Source organism: Prionailurus viverrinus, chromosome A3, assembly GCF_022837055.1.
Source record: "Prionailurus viverrinus isolate Anna chromosome A3, UM_Priviv_1.0, whole genome shotgun sequence".
NCBI lineage: Eukaryota > Metazoa > Chordata > Mammalia > Carnivora > Felidae > Prionailurus > Prionailurus viverrinus.
Genome location: NC_062563.1, coordinates 16,434,381 through 16,458,951, shown reverse-complemented (window position 1 = coordinate 16,458,951; position 24,571 = coordinate 16,434,381). Strand labels below are relative to the sequence as shown.

The following is a 24,571-nucleotide window of genomic DNA, read 5'->3' as shown; positions in this document are numbered from 1 at the left end:
GCCCCTCTCGGAAGCACGTGCATCTTACGTCATTTCCTGTTATTCTCTTCTCTGATTCCTCGGTCCTAGGAGGATTCGCTGGGGACCGCGTTTGGGGCGTGCCCGCTTCCTCCTCTCTGTCAGGTGAGTGAGTAGGCGCTGTTCTTCGCTGTCGCCCAGCAGCCTCACTTCCCGGGGTCTCCCTGCGCTTGGTGCTCGCCTTGGAGTCACGAAGGCAACGGAAATTCCGGTGCCTGAACCAGGGTGGGGAATCTTCGCGGCACCGGAGCCCCGCTGAGCTCTTGGCCTGAGTCTCCTTGGTGCTAAGGAACCGGACCGCCTGCGACATCTCCAGAGATCGGACGATAGCCCTCGTGTCCTGGACATCTTTCAAGGCCTGCAGAGATGAGGGGAGGTATCAGACACGGCCAGGGCTATGGATGTGAGGCTGGAATTGGAATGGCTCTCGTGCCCCTGTTGTTTGACTTGAGACATCTGCTTTTACCTGGCTGGGCCTCGGTTTCTCCAACTGTTAAGTGTGGAGGAAGTTAGACTATATATCAGCGAATCTCTCTCTCTCTCTCTCTCTCTCTCTCTCCCTCTCTCTCTCCCTCCCTCCCTCTCTCTCCCCCCGCCCCGTCCCCCTCTCTCCCCTCCCTCTTTCTCTCCCTCTTTTTCAGGCATGGACTCCTTTAAAAATCTACTGAGAACTCGACGGAGAAATGCACACATACACACACACACACAGACACTAAATTTTGCAAAAAGGTTTATAGGGCATTCACCCAAGTAAGTGATTTTTCAGGGATCTTTCCATTTGTATGACTCTGACAGTTGCTCAAATGAAAGGCAGAGAAGGGGTGATGTGTGCAACAGTTGCAATTACCCCCTCACCCCCCCCCCCCACCACCCGGACTGGTTCCACTGAAGCAGCTGTGCCTCTCTCATCACTCGCCATGGCACGGTTCCACGTCTGTATTTCCCTGGGCTTTGTGGAAAATATCGCTTTCCTGTATAGAATTGGTTAGAATTGGTTGTGGCCCAGCACTAGGGTGAGGGTTGTTACCTGAACCAAAATGGGACCCTTCCACCCCCACCCACTGATACTTAGGTATAGTCACCTAACTAGAGAGGCTGTGAGAAGTAGTTCAGTCTGTCCAGCTTAACCACGGCCAGACTTTGGAATGCCTGATCCACGTCTAGGAATTGAATCGACAGGTCATTGTACAAGGTTGTTGAGCATAAAGTGTGTAGTGGGCTTTGGGTATAACATTTTAAATTCTCCTTGTTCATACCAAAGGTTTAATAATTGACAGGGGATGAAAAAACTTGCTAACTGTAAAGTTCCAACATCAGGTCTAATGATGCTGATTATAATGGCTCCCCTCTACCATGCAGCAGCTGTGTGCATGTTCTCTCATTTAATATTCCTGGGATTTTATCCATCTTACAGATGAGGATGCCTGGGACTCAGATCACTTGTTCTAGCTCCCCTTGTCCTGTCACCCAGTGCTAGAAGTAACTGAGTCAGGATTTAATATGTCTCAAAAGCCTGTCTGTATACTGCTGCCCCTTTTTCAACATCTCTTAGGAAAGAAGAAAGGAGAGGGAAATGTGGTGCATTTTTTTCTCAGAAGTTGTGAGGTGAGTTGCATCAAGGCTAAATATGTGGTATTAAGCTATCATACTTGAGGACAAGAACTGTGTCTAGGTCAGTAATGAATCTCCAAAGCCAAACACAATTCCTGAGGTTAGTATGTGCTAAATACAATTTTGGTGAATTCTTCCTTCTACCTTAGTTCCATCCATTATGGCATTAAATACTAACAACCAAAAAAGTTTTAAGCACTTCATGTAAGCATAGCTCCATCATAAAGTCAGATGCTTTCTGAGAATGTGGCTCATTACTCAGGGAGTATTTGGAAGGTGAGAGCCTCTTGGGAATACCAAAGTCTGTTAACTCACACCACTTGCTATGGCCTGAGATCTCAAGTCATTACATACAGGCCTGACTCATTGTGTGGTACCTCATGACCGAATGAGAAAAGCTACGAAACATGTGATCGAGGAAACAAAAAGCCAGATATGCCTCCTGTTTTAGCAACACAGGGTCTTTCTAGCCATGGAGAAACCTCTGAGCTTATTTGCAGACTTTATATGTATTTAAGAAATTGACTTGGTATTAACGTAATATACATAGCAATGTCATTTAATCAGAAAGCTATAGCAGCTATAAAATTCCTTTAGCAGTACTTTTTATTTCATGTATCTTCTAACTGATTGAATAGAGGAGACTTAATTTCATCAAATTATACTGCAAAAACAATCTGTCTACATAGGAAGATAGCTTTCAATTTTAAAAAATAACTTTGGGGGTGCCTGGATGGCTCAGTCTGCTAAGCATCCAACTCTTGATTTTGGCTCAGGTCATGATCTCATGGTCATGATAGCCTGCTTAAGATTCTCCCCCACCCTCTCTTTTTCTCTCTCTGCCTATCCCTGCCTGTGCATGCACTTCCTCTCAAATAAATAAATAAATAAATAAATAAATAAATAAATAAATAAATAAATTTGGAGAAGGCAAATTCAAAACCTTAAAAAAAATTATTTTCTCAACAATGTGGCTGCCATCCTACCAGTTGGTAATCTGGAATCAGGGTCTTAAACATTTTATTTTGTTTTTTTAATTTTTTTAATGTTTATTTATTTTAGAGCCAGAGAGAGCACAAGTGGGGCAGGGGCAGAAAGAGAGGGAGACACAGAATCTGAAACAGGCTCCAGGCTCTGAGCTGTCAGAACAGAGCCCAATGCGGGGCTCGAACCCACAAACCGTGAGGTCATGACCTGAGCTGAAGTCGGACATTCAGCCGACTGAGCCACCCAGGCGCCCTGGTCTTAAACATTTTAAAGCTCAAATAAGTTTATTTGTTCCTTACCTTGATGTAATATTTAAGATGACTTTGGAGTAGATGATGGTGATGATAATGATCATATGTATTCTGATTTACAAGGACTGTTTCATTTAAACTTCATAATCAATTTGCAAAGCAGTTGCTATTTGTTTCCGCATTTTACAGCTGAGGAAACTTAACGATCAGAGCAGTTAGATAATTTGTCCAAGGTTACACAGCTTGTAAGTGGTAGAATTGTGATTCAAATCTAGGCCACCTGACTGTACACCCAACTTACTGATCACTGAGTTACACCACTTTTCTTAGCCTCAACCCATCTCCCCTTTATACACCCTAAGGAGATCAGGCATACTTACCTTCACCTAGAAAATACACTGGGCTTGAGGAAGTTGGCTGCCCAGGGTCTGGGACTGTGCCAGCTACACTTGACTTGCCTGTCCTTGAACTCACCAGGCACATTTCCCTCTTAAGTGTTTTGTATTTGATGCTCCCTCTGCTTGGAACGTGGTTTACTCATAACTATTCTCTTCATTCAAGTCTCTGCTCATATTAGTTCCCCAGCAGGACTTTCTTGGCTACCCCAGAATGCCTCTTCATTTGTATCCCTTCAGCTGGCTTTATTTTTCATTATAGCACCTAACACCTCCTGACGATATATATTCATTACCACTCCCCTCACTACAATAGAAGGGACCTGAGAACAGATACTTTGTCTCTTTTGTTTATCACTACTTTTGTCATTGAATCTAAGATGATCTTTCCCACAGTTTAGCACTCTAAAAATCTGGATGTGTCTTATAATTGACAGTTGTGACCTGATAGCATTTGGTTTTTTTCTTAATTATACCTACAAAAGATAGTGAGGGTTTAAAATGACGGTGTCTTAGAGTTGATGAAAATACAGTGTAGGGGCGCCTGGGTGGCGCAGTCGGTTAAGCGTCCGACATCAGCCAGGTCACGATCTCGCGGTCCGTGAGTTCGAGCCCCGCGTCAGGCTCTGGGCTGATGGCTCAGAGCCTGGAGCCTGTTTCCAATTCTGTGTCTCCCTCTCTCTCTGCCCCTCCCCCGTTCATGCTCTGTTTCTCTCTGTCCCAAAAATAAAATAAAAAACGTTGAAAAAAAAAATTAAAAAAAAAAAAAAAAAAAGAAAATACAGTGTATTCTCAGGGCCCAAACTCTTGCCTGGCACAGAGTTGGCACGCAGTAATTACTGGTCAAGTGAAATCATTGACTGTCACTATGTGCCAGAAACTATTTAAATATTTTTAATCTCCCCCATCATGCTGTTATGAAATATTTGTTACCAAAGCAACTTGGTAGTGGGTAGTAAATATGTGGTGTCATTTTGGAAGTCTGGGAAAGAGAGCTGTATCCTGGTCTCTGCTGTGGGACTGCAGTGTGTTACGTTTCCTTGTTTGTCCTCTGTCCCCACTCTTCTTTCACAGACTTTAGTGACTGCCTGCTGCTTGCCCAGTGCTGTGTATAAGCAGAGGCATAGGGTGCTGTGTGTAAGCAGAGGCACAGGGTGCTGCGTGGGCACCCAGAAGGGTTGCCTAGCCTGGTCTGGAGGTGCAGAGGGATGTCTCCAGGCTTCCTGGAGGAAGTTCTGTGTAAACTGGGTTCTGAAAGGCAGGCATTGACCTCGAATGTGAGAAGGGACTGGGTGAGAACGGAGGGCATCCAAGCCAACTCCAGGAGAGAATCGTGTTAAATAGCTTGCATTTTGTCCTTAAGCAAAGAAGTGATGTGCCAATGAGCCATATATATCACTCTGGCAGCCTCTTAGAAAGCAGGTGAGGAAGGAGGGGGATGTAAGGCCAGTTTGAAGACATTTGAAATAATGTAAATGAAGGCCAGAACTGGAACAATGGCTAAAGCGGGGAGAAGCATCTAAGGAGCTCTGGCATTTAAAATTAGCGCACTTGGCTGGGTATGCTGGTCAGAGAGCCGTCTGGCCTGAGTGAATGAGTGGCCTGTAGGTGGCACCATTCACCAGGGAGGGAGATCCATGAAGTCAGTAAGCTTGGGGAATGGGTGAATTTAGTTTTGGGCATAAGGGGTTTAATGTGCAGATCGAAAGCAGACCCATAACCAAGGGTCTTCATCTTAGAGGCCATGTCAAAGGGTTTATTTTCAGAATCGTGGAGACTATGGAAGAGAAGAGAAAGGACCACTTTATTTTAGAATGATTACTCTGGTTTCAGCCTGAATGTCACAGTGATCCCATCCTGAGTTGGCAGTGATCTAAAGAGCAGGTGGCTATAAGAATGGAGAGCATGTTAGCAGATTGAAAGGTGTATACATTAGGCTTTGGTGAGAGATTAAATGTGAGCAAAAGTGGACAATGAAAAGCTGCTTTCTGGATTGAGCCACTGAATGGGTATTATTGCCTATTTCTAATGTAATCCTACTGAATCCATTTGACGGGGAACAGATGAAAAACGATATTTAGATGGAGGATAATAATAAAAGCTAGTACTTTTACAGTCTGCAAACCCCGCCTGATCCTCCCAACAATCTTACGAGATTACCTTTATCATCTTCATTTTCCAGATGAGGAAACTGAAAGCAAAGTACAGTAACTTGCCTGAGGTCACAAAGTTAGTACATGCTGAGCTAGAATTTGAACCCAGGCAGTCTGGCTAAAGTCTGCTCTCACCACCTGACTGGAGTGAGATGCCTCTACATGAGGAGCTCCCTTTAGTCACACTGAACTTGAGAGATCTTGGGGCAGCCCTGTGGAGACCTGGGTTGGGGTGGAGACAGCCTGGACCTTGTGTTCTGAGTTTTGGATCCTGGCAATGTATTACTTAGGCAAAATAACAACCAAAAATGTAAAGAGCCCCTGCTCCAAGGCTGTTGGGCTAAGCATTTATTTAGGCGTTCATACTTTACCGCATCTGCCAATTGACTAGGCAATGGCAAGTTGAGTTTTTTAACTTAAGTCTTGATAAGTCTTCAACTTATTCTACATTTGAACTGTTGGATTATGGTTTCCTGGCTCCAAGAATTCTTTCCTTGCCCTGCATGGTCTCTTAACCAATCTTCCCTCTCAGGCATTGATGCATAGCTATAATTTGTCAAAATATTTCTTCATTCTCTGCTTATACTTTCATGAACATCTAGTTCTGCCTGAGGGAAAAAGAAAAGGTTTCACTAGAAAGGTGCACCTGTGTCCTGAGAAGCTTTGGATATGAGGTCTGTTTCTGTCTGGGCCCGTCTCTAGAGCCATGCCTTCCCCTTTTCTCTAAGACCGGTCCCTACTCTGACACCACTTTGCTTCCCATCTTGCCCCCGTTCTCAGGAGACTCACTCCATTTTTCCATACGTGCAAACACATACCGTGTCTTCCCCCATCCTTTAAAAAACAAAATCAATGGGAAAAAACCCACAAAACCCAAGCCCACAAAGCCCCCTACTACTCAGATCCCCCCTAAGGCTCCTGTCCTATTCTCCCCCTTAGAACCATAGTCAGTATCCCTACTTCTTCAGTTCTCTCTCTCTCTTCAGCCCACTGCAGCCCGACTTCCATCCCTACTGAAACACTTCTTGCCAAGGTCATGAGTAACTTTCTTCTTGCCGAAACTAGTGTCTCTTTCTCAGTTTTTAATGTTGCTTGAGTTCTGAACATTGTCTGACACTAGTCATGACCTCCCTCTTAACTCCACTTCCCTTCTAGTTTGTGTGGCCCTGCACCCAGGGCCATGCTCTTAGCTGCTCCTCCTCTGTCCAGCTGCTGGTCCTCAAGGGCCTTGCCCTGCCACCCTTCCCATCTCACATCCTTGTCATCCTGGGATGACGCTGTGACTCTCTTGGAGAGGCTACCAGAAAGCTCACTCTGCAAAAGGGAGTGCTGAACAACCAGGCTTTCTCAGACTGGAGACCAGAGCTTCTCCAGATGCCAGGAGTTCACAGGCAGCCTCTCTGGGGCATCGTGTGCAGAGTGATTTGGTCCCACACATTTTTCATTCTTCTGTGTCCCCCTGTACAGTAGTCGGGTTCCTCGTTTGGCCCCTTAGCAGCATCACATTTTGCCTGCTGCTCCTTGGGTGCGAAACCACACAACTTCGTGTTTCATGCAGTGTCACCTTGCTCAGACTTTCATCCTCCCCCAGTCCTGGGGGGCTTCCCTCCCTTCTGGTTCATACACAGTTTTGCACAAATATGCAGTATTTTAGAGTTTTCTTCCCTCCCTCTTCTCCTTCCGTTCCCCCCCGCCACACACACACACACACACAGAGTATCATCTGGGCAGGAGAAGGGGGCAGCAGATGAGCTTTGTGGTTCAGATGTGTTCCCTCCCCTTTGCTGGTCTCCGCTGCCATTTGGCTGCCCTAGACTTGTCCCTAGGCATTATGGATTCTGGTGGGGCCCACCAAGATGGGGCTGGCCTGATTTCGTTTTCTGAGCAAAATCATGGAAAGTGCTAGTGTTTGTAGTCATGAGGTCCTCGTGTGCCGCAGTTCTCACAACTTGTCTCCTGACCTTTCCTCGTCTGCTCTGCACGGCACTGGGACAGGTGTGCACTTCCAAGTCACTCACATGGCACACTGGTGAAGGGGAAGGGAGAACTCCTCTTGTCCACCACATCCTCTCTTGGGGCTACTTGTGTAGCCTGGGTGCCAACCTGGTGCCACGACCCGGCCAGCGTGGGTCTTCTCTGAGCGGCCCATGCTTGCCCCTCGGCTGTGCTCAGAGAATGGGGCACCAGTGTCCTCCAAGCCTGTCTAGATGCTTCTAAGCCCCATGCAAGGGATCTGGCCTTAGAGAAAGGTGGACCAGAACACTTGTATCTGGTTCTTGTCCTCCTCTTTCTCCTGAGCAAGCCTAGAAGGCCTTTTATGGGAACTTCTCTTTAATCTTACTGTGTCACCTCCACACTGTAACTTCTAGAACGTCTGTCCTCTCACCCTCAGTTTGTGCTCTTGATCTATAAAGAGCTTGGAAATTAAAAAACCCTTTTTCCTCCCCACAAGAGCCAGATTTTAAGACTCTTATCTCATTATGGACTCAAGAAAATGGAATTTCAGACTCAAAACCGAGCAATGGCTTCCCAAGCAGCGAAGGCCATTCACTAAATGGCTGGGGGCACTGGAGGCTTACTAGGAATCGTGAATTACCTGCAACAGAAGTACAGACTTTGACCTCAAGAAAAGTTCTCCTTTAGCTCGATAGATGTGCCCACTTCTTGGATAGCCAGGCACTTTGATTGCCAATCTCACCAGCACTACAGAGAACAGGTAGGGTACTTCTCCAAAGGAAAAGATGGGTTGTTGTTACGCAAAGAAAGGGATCGGGGGCAGGCGGACAGAGAGTATATGTACAGGGAATCTACACAGACAGCCAGAATAAATACATATGTCATTCTGAACTAAGGAGAAGGGAGCAGGAGCCTGGGACTTCAGAAGAAAGGAATGCGTTTCCCAGAGTGATAAAAAAAAAGTAGATGTTGGTAATCAGACGTTTGTCCTGCCATGCAGATGGGTCACTCAGATAAAGTTTATCTCTGCTAATAACCCATATTCTGGGAAAGATCCCCAATTTAGATTCTTTTGTATAGTTAAAGGGAGGGGCAAAAGTTTCTCTTGAGCTCACAGGGTCTCTGTTGCCTTCAGCTCACAATAATCTTCATGTCAAAATGGCCATCTTGGGGCAACCTGCCCTTGGCCCCTGCACCCCTCACCACACTTCTGTGTCCCGTGTCCTGCTGGTTGTCTCTACATGGATGTTCCACAATGCCTAGTGAAACGAGATGTATTCAGAATCTAACAGGTTATCTTTCCCGCTGAGCCTAGTCTTCTGGCCTTTCCTGATCCTTTCCCACTGTACTGGATCAAATTGGATCTGATTCACCACCTCCCATCCATCTGGCTCCTAAGTTATTTAATACCCTTTGTACTTTGGAAGTATTTTTAATGTATTTATATATTATTTTTTAATAAGGCATAATTTTCACAAAAGAAAAATGTACCTCTATAGAAAATTTAGAAAATATAAAGAAGAAAATTGTATGTCCTTCAGCCCCAGCACTTGGGGACGACCACTACGAGCATTTTTGTCATGGGGCTGCAGAGTGCCTAAGAGCCGGACCAGCTCTGTTCACACTCTGGCTTCACCACCCCCACCCCTGTGTGTGGCCCTGGACATGCTGCCCAAGCCCCTGTGCTTCCATGTACTTTTCTGAAAAATGGGGATAATGATAGTACCCACTTTAGAAGGCTTGGAGAGAGTTGAGTGAATAATGGGCTAGGACACTGCCTGACTCATAGTACCTCGTAGCTGCTATTATTAATATTACTATTATTTTAAATGTATATATTTTAATTGCTGATAAACTGTATATACCGTTTAATATTCTGCTTCTTTTCATTATCTATTGTAAGCATTTTCCAGGTCACACATATTCCCCAGAAACATGACTTACATGACTGTATAATGGTCCATCACTTAAATACGTTCATAATTTCCTCTGTAGTTGACCATTCCTCTATTTTTGGATAGTTGGTGTGTGTATGTTTGCTATAATAAAGAACTCTGGTCTGAAAATCCTTGTTTATGTGTGTATGTACATATAAAAATGTTTGCGTTTGTGTCTGTATCTACATCTGACCATAAGCCTGATTATTTTCTTAGAATAGGATTTTACACCTGAAGAAGGTATGGGCTGTCTAAAGTCTCCAGTAATGTGCTTAGAAATTACATAAAGGCAAGGTTATCAACCACTCACACACTCAGGGCCCCCCTCACTACTCCCCCTCCGGCATGAGATGAGCTCCTTTAAGTCTGCCCATTGTTGCTGCCATATTCTTCACAAGGCTTTGCTGCATTTCACTGGGATGGTAGGAAATGGAATTTTGCCCCATGTGCTTCTGCATACCTTACTTTTTATAATGTTAATAAATTGGAGTACCTGGGTGGCTCAGTAAGTTAAGCGTCTGACTTCGGCTCAGGTCATGATCTCGCGGTCCGTGAGTTCGAGCCCCGCGTTGGGCTCTGTGCTGACAGCTCAGAGCCTGGAGCCTGCTTCTGATTCTGTGTCCCTCTCTCGCTTTGCCCCTCCCCCGCTCAAGCTTTGTGTGTGTGTGTGTGTGTGTGTGTGTGTGTGTGTGTGTGTGTGTGTGTCTCTCTCTCTCTCTCTCTCATGAATAAATAAACATTAAAAATATATATACATAATGTTCATAAATTAACTGAATACTCCCATAAATCCTGGATGGACTATTAACTTGCTTACTGCCCAGTCCATTTTCCTGTGAGTAGAAATACAATCCATGGTGCTGGCAATACTCTTCACTTGTTTCCTTGTTCTTCTGCCCTAAGATGTTTAGCATTTTGGCATCTATCCCTGGTGACAGCACAGGTCCCAGAGCCCTGTAAAAGGTTCTGTGAGAACCTGGCTCAGGTAAGGTACTAGCTTAGGTGGACTGACCCATTTTCTGAACTCTGTATGGCCTTCTCAGCACATTGCAATATATTGCAAATCATTGTAGGGTGTTTCAGATTCCAGTTTCCATTCAATGCCTTCTCCCTTGCAGTCACCCCAGCAGTGTTCATTCTAATCAACCCCATGGGAAGAGAGCTAGAGTTTTATTTTGCTAAAATAAAATCAACTGGGGGTGCCTGGGTGGCTGAGTCGGTTGTGTCCAACTTCGGTTCAGGTCATGATCTCACGGTTCATGGGTTTGAGCCCCACGTTGAGCTCTGTGCTGACAGCTCAGAGCCTGAAGTCTGCTTTGGATTCCGTGTCTCCCTCTCTCTCTGCCCCTCCCCCTCTTGCACTCTTTCTCTCAAAAATAAACATTAAAAAATAAATCAACTAATATCTTCAAGAGCTTTATATTTTACAAAATGCATTCACAAATGTGATTGCTTTGAGTCTCAAAACAATTCTGGGAGTTAGGTACATTTATCTCCATTTTACAGATGAGGCCCAGAGAAGTGAAACCACTAGTTGAACTGGTGAGTGACAGGGACAGATCTCAAACCGGCCTCTTCCTAAAAACTGACCTTTGCCTGCAGCAAAGGAGAGCCAGAAGGAGGAAAATGCCCTTGGGGGCAGGAATATGAGCTCTGCTGGAGTGGATTGAAGGGGCCACAAGTAGGAGCACTGGGACATGGCAGACTTGTTGGGCCCATGGTTATGAGAGCCTGTGGCCAGACCTGCGCCTGTGACTTTGGAGTCTCTGGGACTGCTCCCTGGTATGGACCCTTGGGCAAATACTGCACTTCCCTGAGCTTCAGTTTCCCCATTTGCAGGATGAAAATAACTACTCCTCTGCCAACTAGAAGAATTGCTTTGATGATCTGGTGCCGTGGTGCCTATGATGCTGCTGTGGGATCTTCAAAGTGCAGGGCACGAGGAGTCCTTTAAGCCAGGTTTACTTACTCCAGGTGAGAGCAGGTGGGACTCCGATGAGGGTTCCTTTCTTTCTCTCCTTTTTTCCTTTTCGACTTCTTATTTTTACCTTCGTTATTTTATAATGTCCTTGTAAAACGATGCAAGTGATTATGAGATTAAAAAAACCCCTTTTTTTAATGTTTCACTTAATTTTTGAGATGAGCGGGGGGGAGAGGGGCAGAAAGAGAGGGAGACACAGAAACCGAAGCAGGCTCCAGGCTTTGAGCTATCAGCACAGAGCCCAACGTGGGGCTCAAACCCACGAACCATGAGATCATGGCCTGAGCCAAAATCCAACTTAACGGACTGAGCCACCCAGGTGCTCTGATTATGAGATATTTAAAGTAGAAATAGAAAACCCCAGGTACTCCCTCACCATCCCCCCCACGCAGGCCCCTCACCCCCACATCCTGCTCTGCAGAGAGATAGCCACAGTTTGTGGTTTGGTGCACCTCCTTCCAGGCTTTAAAACCATGTATCCATACATATTTTTATGCATATCTTTATATATATACATATATATGTATATATACGTGTATATATGTATATATATACATATATACACATATACATACACACACACTCATTCATACAATTTTGTTCTTTAAATTAAAAAAAAAAAATGTTCTCTACACTGTTCTGCACCTTGCTTTTTTCCCCTATAACAATTTTATCTTGAAGACCTCTATCTCAGAGCTGCCTAATTCAGTTGTATGTCTGGGCATTTTGTAGATAGATAGATAGATATATAGATAGATAGATATTTAACCAATTTCCTACCAATGTTATTTAGATCATTGCTAATTTTTAAAATATTACCAATAGTACTGTATTAACCATTAGTGCCATTAACCATTGTTACCATGAGTGCTTGATGGACAAGTTTGTGCCCCTGTAAATATATTTTGAAGGGTTATCCTTGTGATACACATTTTAATACCTGATAGGTATGTTAAACTGCCAGATTCCACTCCCACCGGTGGTGTTTGGGGTGTCCTTTTGTCTTCAGTGGCTCTGTTGGGGGAGAGGGTGATTTTGTACCCCTTCAGGGGACATTTGACAGGCATTGGAGACATTCTTTGTTGTCACAGCCTGGGAGGTAGTGCTGGATGCTACTGGTGTCTAGGGGACTGAGGCACCCAAGGATAAACAGGACAGCTCCCGCTGCAAAGAATTATGTCAGTAGTGCGGAGGTTAAAATACCCTGGCCTACACCTGTGCCAGTGCTGGATATTACCAGTTTTTTAAGCTGGCTATTTCTGATAGTTTGAAAAAATGATACCTTATTTTGTTTTGTACCTCTTAAAGAGAATGGAGTTATATTTACTGCTTATGTTATATATTATTTGAATTTGTTATGACATGTATTAATTTTGTAATTTTCTAGTAAAGCCACTGAAGATTTTTTAAGCAACACCTCTTTGATTATTACTATGCAATCTGTCCTTAAGATTTTGTCATGTAGGGGCACCTGGGTGGCTCAGTTGGTTAAATGTTCAACTCTTGATTTCAGTTCAGGTCATGATCTCACGGTTTGCGAGTTAGAGCCCCGTGTCAGGCTCTGCGCTGATGTGCAGAGCCTGCTTGGGATTCTCTCTCTCCCTCTCTCTCTGCCCCTTCCCTTCTCCCTCATGCTCTCTCTTTATCAAAAAACATTAAAAAAAAAAAAAGTCATGTAAGTGCCTGTTTGTCTTTCCCTGAGAAGGTGTAGAAAGAATCCCTCAGTGTAGGCCTTGAGAACTTGTCAATGCTCACATCCTCTGGCCTTCAGAATTTCTCTACTGCACTTCCAAGGCACCTTCTCCCCGTGAACACCCAGACCCAGGAGCCAAGTCCAAGAATTATATTAGCCCAGAGATATTCTTTATCACAGACCAGGGCCCCAAAATGAAATGTATTCTGCAGCTGACTTCAGGACACCTAGAATACCCACCATGGACTCATCTGCCCAAATGCCAGGAGAAAAAAACAACAACAATAAAAAATCCTCATGCTTATTTCTCAGCTGTGAAACCTGAGATCCATTCACCCTGTGAATTGTCCAGCCTGTCACAGCTGAGCCAAGCCCGTGGTGCTTCTGCAGAGCCTGAAGCTGCTGGCATAGGTTCTGATGCAGCATGAATGCTTTCACCTTCCCTCTGCTGGGTCCTATCAAATGGAAAAGGAGTGGAGCCCAGTCCTAAGTGCTGCTCAGCATGTCAAGGACTCCTGGAGAAGTGCCTACACCTTTCACTTAGCTCAGGGAAGCCGGAGCCATCCTGGAGGAAGTGTGCATGGACAACCTCTCAATAATCCCGGATACTCCCAAGAAAGTGTCCCACGTGGCAGAAATGGCACAGACTTGCCTGCAGCCTTTGAAGATCACCCAATAGCAGACTTTCAAAGTGGGAAGATCGCTCCTGGCCTAGTGCCAGGTCCAGGACTTCTGCCAGAAGTTCTGTGCCTTTGATCTGCAACCTGTTATGGTTATCCAGTAAGCAAAGGCATATGCGGAGGCTGCCTGGTCTGATGGCTCTCTCTACTCTGAAAGCCACACAAGTCATGTCAGTGAAATGAAGCATCCAACCTGTGAGGCCAAGAATGCCTGGGACACCCCTGCATTGCTATCTTCATGAGAGAAAACATTTAGAGGTTCAACATGGGAAGGGAGGGGAGTGATCTATGAGAAAGAACACTCATCTGCAAATCAGGGGCTGAGTTCTGCTCTTATCTCATGTACCCTGGGACAGACAACTGTTTTTCTCTAAGGGCCTCAGCTTCCTTGTTAAGTGGTTATTGGAAGCATTCACTCTGTATTTCAATGTGCAATTTTCTCAAATAATAACATTGCCAACTAGATAAAGCTGGCTAAGATAAAGGAGAGATCTAAAATAGAGTTTAAAACCAGTCCAATATCTGCTGGTTGGTTTTTCTCATTCAAAAGTAATAGATGTTCAGAACAGAAAAAACAAAACAGAACAAAACAAAACAAAAAACCAAGATATGGCCAAGCACAAAGTAGTTCATAGAGAACATTGCCCTGGAGATCATGCTGTTGGCATCTTTCTGGGATCCTTCCAGATAAGAGGTTCTTAACTTGGATTGTTTGGATGGGCTTTGTGGGAAGAGAGCCCCTGAATGATTCAACAACCCCCTTTTGTGGTCCATTTAGGATATTTGAGTTGTTTTGCCATTACAAAGAATGCCATGCACATACAAGCTGGATGAAAAAGAATTAGCACTTAATGAGAAAGCAAGCAGAAAAAATGGACAATTTGAACACCTGACAAAGGTGCTTTAAAGGGCACAAAAGGATGCCAAATTGCCCCACAGTGCATAGAAATTACCGATAAGAGACAAATAGATCAATGCTCACTTTAAGCCATTTACGTTTAAGTTAACACATACTTACTGGACAGGTGCTGCTGTATCTGTGCCAGGTGCTGTGGACTCTACAGGCAGCCCAGCCACTGACCTCACAGCTTTCAAACTGGTGGAGACCGACACGGAAATTATTTCATGCAGAAACCGTCATTTGTGTTTAAGCAAACTACCTTCATGCATGATTGGCACAGTAAAACCCTGAATCATTTTGTTCCCCAAGCTCTTCCTGACCCAGCCTCCCAGCCTTTGAGGGCCTGTGTGTTTCAGGTTTCAGCCTTGAGGAGAGTTCTCCTTCCAGCTCACATCCAATCCAGAGGTTCCCTCCAGGTGCCCCTGAATGGAGGCCATTCAACATTTATTTGTCCTCTTCAGAGAACAGGAAGTTTACTACCCTGGATTTGAACTCTACTTGTTTGAAACTTTTCCCTCTATTGAACTCCATCCTCCCTCCCGGTAGGCTCCTCTGATTGGTCCCAGAACCTCACAAAACAAGTCTGCATTTATCTCCAACCTGCAGGTCTAAAGAACTTTTAGATCTTCGGGGGAGGCACCCAATCCCATGGTCTGCCCCCAAGACAGTACCCAGCATCTGTGTCTTTCCCTGGCAGAATAGGCCTGCAGGTCCCCTGTTGATTCATCAAACCATGCGCATGCCCAGACTAAACAAAGTATCCATGAACAGATGGTCATGGCATGGGGGCAGCAAGGCCCAGACCTTTGAGGACAGATTATGCTAGTGACACTAGAAAACTTCCTGCAGCTTCAGGAGGGTGGATGGGGACAGAGAGAAGATGAGCCAGCCCTGATTGGAGGACCTAATTGGCTGTCCTCCCAAAAAGAGCCTGTGTGCCTGGAACAGTGCCTCCCACACTAATGTGTGTGCTAATCTCCTGGAGGTTTAATTCAGCAGGTCTGGCGTAGAACCTGAGATTCTGCATTTTTTCCAAGCTCCCAGAGGTATACTGATACTTCAGGGGATACTTTGAGAAGCAGAGCCCTAGGGCAGTGGTATCATAATACCCTGGAGGAGCTTTAAAAATACAGAAAGTTTGGCCTACCCCAAATTGACTGATTCAGTCTTCTGGTCCATTTATTGACAAGGTCTCAACCTAGACTGCACATTAGAATCATGTGAAGAGTTTTTAAAATGTTGATTCTCAGGGTAGAGACTCACTTGTCTTTCTCTCTCTCTCTCTCTCTCTCCCTCTCTCTCTCTGTCCCTCTCTCTCTCTCTCTCTGTCTCTGTCTCTGTCTCTTGCTGCTTTAGTTTGAAAACCTGACCGGCCTAATTTGTTGTGGGAGCAGAGGTTCCCAGCCCTAGCTGCACATCACCTGGGAGAATAATAAAATGTCAATGTCAGGTCACCTCCCTGCAGACCCACTGAATCAGAATTTCTAGGGGTTAGAGCCAAGAGATGAGCATTCCACAAAGCTCCCTAGATGATTCTGAGGCAAAGCCCCTGGTGTGGAGTCTGAGGGAAGAATATTCTGGGATTCCTGATACAGATACAGGTTACCACATGCTCCCCTGAACATCCGGGGACTTGAGTGTTTAACAAGTGCCATGGATGACTTATGAAATGGCAACTTTGGGAAACACTGGGGTAGAGGAAAGATCCCTGGATCAGAGTCAGAAAGACCGTGCTCCTGGTTCGAGACTTCTCACAGGTCGCAGGCTCATTTCCTCATCTGTAGAATGGAGGTGATGGTAATTGCATGGGGCAGAGATGGATAACTACCCCAGAGGTCTACATACGCAGTCTATAGGACAGTTTGTGTTGAAAACTGGCTGTCACAGGCTGTCACAGAGACTACATTTCCCAGCTCCCCTTTACATTTAGGTGAGGCGGCCACATGACTGAGTTCTGGCCAATGGAACAAGGGCATAAGTGAGGAGGGCTGCTACCCATAAAAACCTCCCACAATGTCCTCTGCTCTCTCTCTCCACTGTCTGCCCATTGGATATTAAATGTCCACTGGATAGCAATGCCTGGGTGATCTTGGAAGCCACATGGGAGGGTTAACAGAACTCTCTGCCCTTCTCCTAACTTGCTGCTAATTGGACCTCATGTGAGTGAAAAATAAACTAGTGTGTAAAGTCACTGTGATTTGGCAATCTATCTCTTAGAGTAGCTAGTGATTTGTTAACTAACATACTGCCCCTAGGATTGTGGCAAAAATGATCTCCTGCAGAGGCTGCAAACTGACAATGCGAGGGCTTGATCTAACCCACAAATATGTTTTGTTATTTCTGTGCCAGCCAGTGTTTTTGTTTTTGTTTTTTTCTCAACACATCTTAAAAGGAGAGATTTCATGTGATCATCTGGATCTCCAGGTTCCTGAAAACCTGGGATAGCTGGCAGCCATGTTGCAATCCACCGTGAGAGTAATTGGCTGGAACAAGGAGCAGCTATGCACCAGGTGGAGCATGTGCCCTCCCAGCCCACCATGTCTCCGCCACACCCTTAGGGCATTACTGGGACCCTGGTAGCTTCCTGAGTCAGAGGCCCTGATGTAATAGATGCAGATATTAGATGCATTCACTGTTAGGATTTTTTTTTTAAGAAAAAAATCTGTGTATTTATTTTGAGAGAGAGGGAGAGAGAGCATGTGCGCTTGAGTGGGGGAGGGGCGGAAAGAGAATCCCAAGTAGGCTCAGCACTGTCAGCCAAGGGCCCAACTCAGGGCTTGATCCCATGAACCGTGAGATCATGACCTGAGCCAAAATCAAGAGTCAATGCTTAACCGACTGAGCCACCCAGGCACCCCCCCACTGTTGGGATTTTTCACAGCACATTTCTTCAGGTGACTTCTAACTCCCAGGAAAACCATTCATCCTGCCCAAAACTTGGAAGCAAAATCTCCTGAGGGATCTTTACAGGCTGAAAGGATGTGCTCCACCCCCACCCCACCCCACCCCACCCCGCCCATAGCCAGGGCCCTTTCAGCATCTGCTATATATGGAGGCAGTGGTGTGTGGAGAAAAGGGCTCAGGTATATCTGGGGATAGATCAGACAGACCTGCATCCTGACCCCAGCTCTGCTTCATCCTAGATGGTGACTGGGGTCAGGCAGTTCGTGTTTCCTGAACCTCTGTGATCCCATCTGTCAGGTTTGGACATTAGAACTCTTCTCATAGGATTTCTGTAAAGTGTCCGGTGAAAGGACACTTAGACCATGTTAATTCCTTCTCCTTTCCCAGGCCTGGCTTGCCCCCGGGAGTGAGGGAGAAATCAAGCAGTATCTTTAGAAACAAAAAAAAAACCCCAAAACCGACTTCAAATTATTTTTAAAAGATATAAATAAAGTACTTCTATTGTAGCTGTATTAGTCTGCTCGGGCTGCCACCAATTAGGGTGGCTTAAACAATAGAAGTGTACTTTCTCACAGTTCTGGAAGCTGGAGTCCAAGATCAAGGTCCCTGTAGAGTTGGATTCTACCTCTCTTCTGGCTTATAGACAGCCCCCTTCTCACCATGTCCTCACAGGGCCTTCCTTTGGTGCTTGCTTGAGGAGATTGTGATCCCTGGTGTCTCTTGCTCTTGTAAAGGATTGGGGCCCTACCCCTATGACCTCCTTTAGCCTTAATAAGCCCCTTCATCACCAAATACAGTTACATGGGGATTTTGTGGGGGGACAATTCAGTCCATAATAGAAGGAAGACTGGAAGATCCAACAAAGAAAAAAAGAAGCACGTGTGATCTCCTCTTGCCCGTCTCCACTCACTGTGATGTAAACCACTTTTACTGACTATCCTTCTATAATTTATATACTTTAAAATTTAATTGTATGTATTTTTTGGCAACCTGCTTTTTCTTCTTTTTGTGTTTTAAATATTATAGTAAGCTAAACTAAATAGAGTTTTTAGAGTAGCTTATATAATTATAACCTGTTTTTAATTGTAACCTTTAAGTTGTAACCTTCCTCATTTGGTAGATATAAATTATTCCATGGCATGAACATACTCTAAGTTATCTAATCCCCTATTGTGTGGACACTTAGAACTCCATTTTCTATGGACTTGGATGTTAGCTCTTGACCTGGGCTAATAACCTCATTCACCTGAGCATCAGTGTCCCCATCTGTGTTGTCAAGATAGTAACAATACCACCTCAACTGAGATAATGACTAAAAAGTGCTTAGCACAGTGTCTGGCACATGGAAAACCCTCAAAGCTGTTACTATAATAACATACATATTATAATACCAGTGGTAGACCCAAGTGAAAAAGTTCCGTCAGGCTCTCCATCTCGCTGTGCACTGAGTTCACATTCAATGGCAACCCCTTGATGGCTGAGTCCATCCCTAGTTCTCTCGGAAGAAGGGCAGAAGCAATCCCATCACTGACAAGGAACAGCTAGTCTCCAGTGTGAATTCATGCACTGGACTGTCAGTATATGTATTTCAGGGTTTTTCAGATTCCTGGCACCCAAACTGAATGTTATTTTCCTGATTCAAACTCTCCAGTGACACCCCAGTGCCCTTAGCATGATGTGATAACTCCTAAATGTGGCTTACCAGGCCTGGCATGACTACTGAGCCTCAACTGTGACCCCTGTCTCCAGCCAGATGAACAGCCACGGGTCCCTGGAACACCCTACCCTCTCTCTCACCTCTGGGCTTTGTCCCTGCTCTTCTCTCTGCCTGGAACACGCATCCCTTTCCCCATCTTCTTGTATCTGGCTAATTCCTCCTCATTCTTAAATTCTCTACTTAGACGTCCTGAGTAGATGCTGATAGTGACCTATCTGTGTCCCCTACTTTCACCATTTCTGTGCACACCAGCTGACCCCCAGGTGGCAGCACCCACATTTATGGTCTGAGGGCTTTTCGTAGACACGGGAACCCACTCTGCCGACTGCGACTGCGGGGCAGGCCTGAAGTGCTGGGGAATCAACACTCCCTGCAAGGAACAGCCTTCTAACAACGGACTGGCAGGACTCAGTGCGTAAATACCCTGGCTCTCTTCCTCCTCGGGAGGGGTTTTACACCAGCCTCAGAATTTCGCTGCAGGATTAAGTTCCAGGCGCCCATGGTGCTAACTTGCTTGAACGTATACCTTCCAAGGCCGCCTTTCTTGTCTGTGTCATCCTGCCATTGCCCTCCCAGAGTTTCCTTCTCCCAAATTAACTGCTTGTCCTTGCATTCTTGTCTCAGGATCTGCTTCAGAGAAACCCACACTGAGAGCCATGGCTCCTGAGAGCCTTTCTTGGCAAGTGGGACAAGCAGATGTCCCTCCCTGACTTTACCACAGCCCCAGTCCTTACCTTAGCACAGCACTCGTCACATTGTGGTATAATTGCCCGGGTCCCCACAGAAACACAGACAATTCACTGGGACAAGTTAAAATGGATGGGAAACATTTGAAAAGATGGTCAACTTCACTTATGACTTAATGAAACTCAAAGAAAGAATGCCAGCCGATAAATACACATAGAAGGGCAAAGTAGAAAATATTTTTACAGCCTCTGATAACTGATTCAGCCAAGGACCATCAATGGAGGAGAAGCCGGATACCCATAAGGTCCTGGTGAGAAGAGGCAAAATGGGCATTTAAACATGGAGAGGGGTGGTCACCACCTCAAATCCAACTTGGCGTCATTAATAGTGGGACAACAAGACATCGTGGAGCTCCTGACACAAGGCAAAATGAAGCACATGGCACCACCCACGAAGGAATGATTAAATGTTTGCCCCCAAAATGCTTCACCCAAATCTAGTCTTCCCTTTAGACCCAAGTACTAGTTTATAGGAAATACAAGGGAGAGTATGACAAGTTAAAGGGCAGAACAGTGACCAATCAGACCCCCAAGTGGAACATTCTACAGGACACCTGGCCTAGTCTCTCTGTGAGTTAACACCGTGGGGAAAAAAAATAAAAAGAAATAAGAACATTCTCCAAAAAGAGACTTGAGAAGTAACAACAGAATTCATGGCATGGTCCTTGACTGGATCCTGGTTCAAACAAACTATGAAGATCATTCTGGTACAACTGGAGAAATGTGAGTATGAACTAGATATCAGGGCCTTATTGTGAATTTTTTTAATGTGAAAAATGTGTTGTTTATGTGAGAAAATGACCTATGCTAGATATAAATTATGTAATACTGAAGTATTTCACCAATGAAGTATCATGATGCCTATAATTTGTTTCAAAATACTTCAAACCCGGGGCGCCTGGGTGGCGCAGTCGGTTAAGTGTCCGACTTCAGCCAGGTCATGATCTTGCAGTCCGTGAGTTCGAGCCCCTCGTCAGGCTCTGGACTGATGGCTCAGAGCCTGGAGCCTGTTTCCGATTCTGTGTCTCCCTCTTTCTCTGCCCCTCCCCCATTCATGCTCTGTCTCTCTCTCTGTCCCAAAATAAATAAACGTTGAAAAAAAAATTAAAAAAAAAATACTTCAAACCCTCCTCCCTTAATTAAACAAACATGGCAAGCTTTAACCAATGATTATATTCAGGTGATGGATATATGGGTGTTCATTGAGCTGTCTTGTTTGCTATGTCATGTTTGAAAATTTTTTATAATAAAAACTCAAAAAGGAAAAGCAAATAAAAACCGTGATACACCATTTTTTACCCAGAGATTCAAAAAGAAACAAAAAAGTTTAACAGTACGCTGGGTTGGAAAAGTGCAGGGAAATGGCCCTCTTGTGGATTCTTAGTGGGGAGCGTAATATGGAATAGCCTCTTCCGAGGGAACTTTGACAGAGGCAAATTCTTTTTTTTTTTAATTTTTTATTGTTTTTTTTTTAATGTTTATTTATTTTTTTTTTAATTTTTTTTCAACGTTTATTTATTTTTGGGACAGAGAGAGACAGAGCATGAACGGGGGAGGGGCAGAGAGAGAGGGAGACACAGAATCGGAAACAGGCTCCAGGCTCTGAGCCATCAGCCCAGAGCCCGACGCGGGGCTCGAACTCACGGACCGCGAGATCGTGACCTGGCTGAAGTCTGACGCTTAACCGACTGCGCCACCCAGGTGCCCCTAATGTTTATTTATTTTTGACAGAGAGAGCATGAGCGGGGAAGGGGCAGAGAGAGAGGGAGACACAGAATTTGAAGCAGGCTCCAGGCTCTGAGCTGTCAGCACAGAGCCCAACATGGGACTCGAACCCAGACCGTGAGATCATGACCCGAGCCGAAGTCAGACACTTAACCAACTGAGCCACCCAGGCGCCCTAAGAGACAAATTCTTTGGTCTAGCAATTCCACTTATCGGAATTTGTCGTATAAATTATACTCAAACGTGCACAAATCTGTATGAATAAGGATTTTTACTGCAGCATTGTTTTGTGTGTGTGTGGTTTTTATGTGTGTGTGTTTTGTAAGTTGGCTTTACCCCCAGCGCAGAGGCCAACTCAGGGCTTGAACTCTAGACCCTAAAGTCAGACCTCAGCTGAAACCAAGAGTCAGAGGCTTAACTGACTGAGCCATCCAGGTGTCCCTGCAACATTGTTTTTATAACAAAAGATTAGAAACAGCACATGTGGCATAGGAGTTGTTACATTTATTATGGCGCGTTCATACAATGCAGACTGTTAGTATGGGCTAGATCTGTGTTGATAGGAAACTCTTTTCCAGATATATTGCTAAGTGAAATATGCAAAGAGCAGGTCAGTGTCTGTCTTATTTTTCACTGCATTTCTGACACCACTGAAGTGACTAGCACACAATGGGTGCACAATGAATATTTGTTGAGGGAAGGAATACACATTTGAGGTGTAACTGCTGTGGCATGGACACCTGTATGCATTCAGGTTGAAGACCCAGATAGGGACTGTGGGGCATCCCAGTAGGGTGCGGGGTCATGGCTCTGGTGGTATAAGAATTCACCCAAGGCAGAACAAAAGAGATAAAAGTTTATTGAATACACTGCAAGGCAGCACTTGTGAGACAGCAAAGGGGAGACTGCTGAGAGGTGGTGGTGAGGGGCTAAAGTTATAGGGTGGAGTAAAAGAGTTACGGGGATGTATGCAAGTGTCCTTTTTGGGTAATCTTAGGAACTGTGCCTGGTTGCAATTGGTCTCTTAGGGCCTATGGCTATTTCACGGTGGCTTGTTTAATGAACCTGTTTGCATCAGCTCGGTGGTCACTCTTTTTGTGACCCTTTTGCCTCGCTCTACATTCCAGTGCTCTCGTCTGTTGCCTAAAAGCAGCCTCTACAGGGACCAGATTTTTCACCTTGATGGAATATCTAAGGTCTTACTTCCCTGAATTCAGACATTTGAATTTTCCCTCAAGACACACCATATCCTTCTTTGTAAAACCAAATCATGAGCAACAATATACTTGGAGGAAAAAGAAGGAATAAAAATTTCCTGAAAGGGTGACAAAGAAGTTGCTGAACCAGGGAGGCTAATGTGGCAACTGGGAGTTAATAGAAAATGTAGCTCCAAGCCTCCTGGCAGCCAAAGCAAAAAAGGGAAACCCATGGACCACAGAACTTTTGTTGTCTGGTAGAAGGAAGGACACTGATTCCTCAAGAGCCATGCTCATCAATCTGAAAGGATGATGTGCTAAGGAGTCCTTGCTTGATAGCATCACATGAGGGAGGGAGGGAAAATTGAGAAGCCTATCTCCCTGGTGCATCTATTTGTTCAATGGTAAATAAATTAAAACAATATTTATATTAGGGGAAGCACGGGGGTATTAGGGAACTTTATATGAAACTCCCATGAATATTAAGCATAAACTAAGTGACAGCAGGGCATTACAGGCTTTCTTGGGCTCCTGTAGTTGTGCCTCAGTCTCCTGGGTGAAGATGTGACCTTGGACCAATGACTTGACATTTCTGAGCCTCACCTTCCTCCTCTAGTAAAAATGATTATTGTGCAGATGAATGAGATGATGCGTATAAAGTGCTTGGGCTGATAAAAAGCTTGCTGTGCTGTTGTTTATATCATTATCGTAGTATCATGACCTTATCACTAAGAGCATATATTCTGGAGCCAGACAGGCTGGGTTCGAATCTCGGCTCCACCGCTTACTAGTTAGGGGACCTTGGGCAAGGTCACTTAGCTTCTCTGTGCCTCAGTTTCCTCTTCTGTAAAATGAGGCACATAGGATTATTGTGAGGACTCAGTGAGTTGATGCTTGTAAAGCCTGGGCACACGGCAAGTGCTATGTAAGCGTTTGCTCTATATTTCATAGTTTGTTCCCCTCTGCCCTTAGAGATCCTTCAGGAGAAATGCTAGGAAACAACAGCTCCAAAGAGAGAAAAGCTATTTCCAGACACTGATTTATACAAGGAATGGGTCTCTATAACACCAGGTGTCCTAAGAGGTATTTGCTTCTTGGAAGACTGAGAGTCAGAATGCGTTAACAATGGTGGAGTCTTGGCAGGTAGCTGGCCAGATATGAGCTATTTGGGGGACATGGCCTATTCTCCTGTGGCTCCTCCACCCCTTCCACGGAGCCTGACGGAGGGGACTGGTAGCTTTTCTAGCAGGGGCCAGGGGCGTCCCTAGGGGAGGAGGAGGGAAGGAGATCCCGGGATCCCCCGCGCCCCTCCCCCACTTGCCCAGCGAGTAATGACATTCACGGAGAGGGGAGGGAGGGAGCGAAGCAGAGGGGCAGGCTCGGCGAGGCCATGTGATGCTGGGCGAGAGAGAGCCGCCGCCGCGGAGCCTCCTTCTTTCCTCCCTCTGATTCCGGGCTGTCATGGCGACCCCCAACAACCTGACCCCCACCAACTGCAGCTGGTGGCCCATCTCGGCGCTGGAGAGCGATGCGGCCAAGCCGGTGGAGGCCCCCGACGCGCCCGAGGCGGCCAGCCCCGCCCATTGGCCCAAGGAGAGCCTGGTTCTGTACCACTGGACCCAGTCCTTCAGCTCTCAGAAGGTAGAGCCCAAGGGAGCAGGGGAGCCGGATGCACCCAGTAGCGAGGAGGCTTGGGGGAGGGGATTCAGGAGGAGGAAGG

At 45.5% G+C, this 24,571-nt stretch overlaps 1 protein-coding gene and 1 long non-coding RNA gene across 4 annotated transcripts in view; both read left to right on the top strand.

Annotated features, from left to right (window-relative positions):
- The first annotated feature begins 3 nt into the window (after window positions 1-3).
- On the top strand, window positions 4-17,300 carry LOC125161839 (uncharacterized). The gene is made up of 3 exons (XR_007150776.1): window positions 4-123; window positions 11,148-11,282; window positions 13,295-17,300. It is a non-coding gene; the product is annotated as an uncharacterized LOC125161839 (long non-coding RNA).
- A 4,936-nt stretch (window positions 17,301-22,236) lies between these two features.
- GDAP1L1 (ganglioside induced differentiation associated protein 1 like 1) overlaps window positions 22,237-24,571 on the top strand; it is a 29,316-nt gene continuing 26,981 nt past the window's right edge. For 2 of the 3 annotated variants that reach the window (XR_007150775.1, XM_047852016.1), the window contains exon 1: window positions 22,237-24,492. Coding sequence is in view for 2 of the 3 variants with exons in the window: in XM_047852016.1 (XP_047707972.1) it covers window positions 24,313-24,492 (180 nt within the window). In the remaining variant the exon portion in view is untranslated. The remainder of the gene's footprint in view (window positions 24,493-24,571) is intronic. The other variant, XM_047852017.1, reaches the window with a different exon arrangement.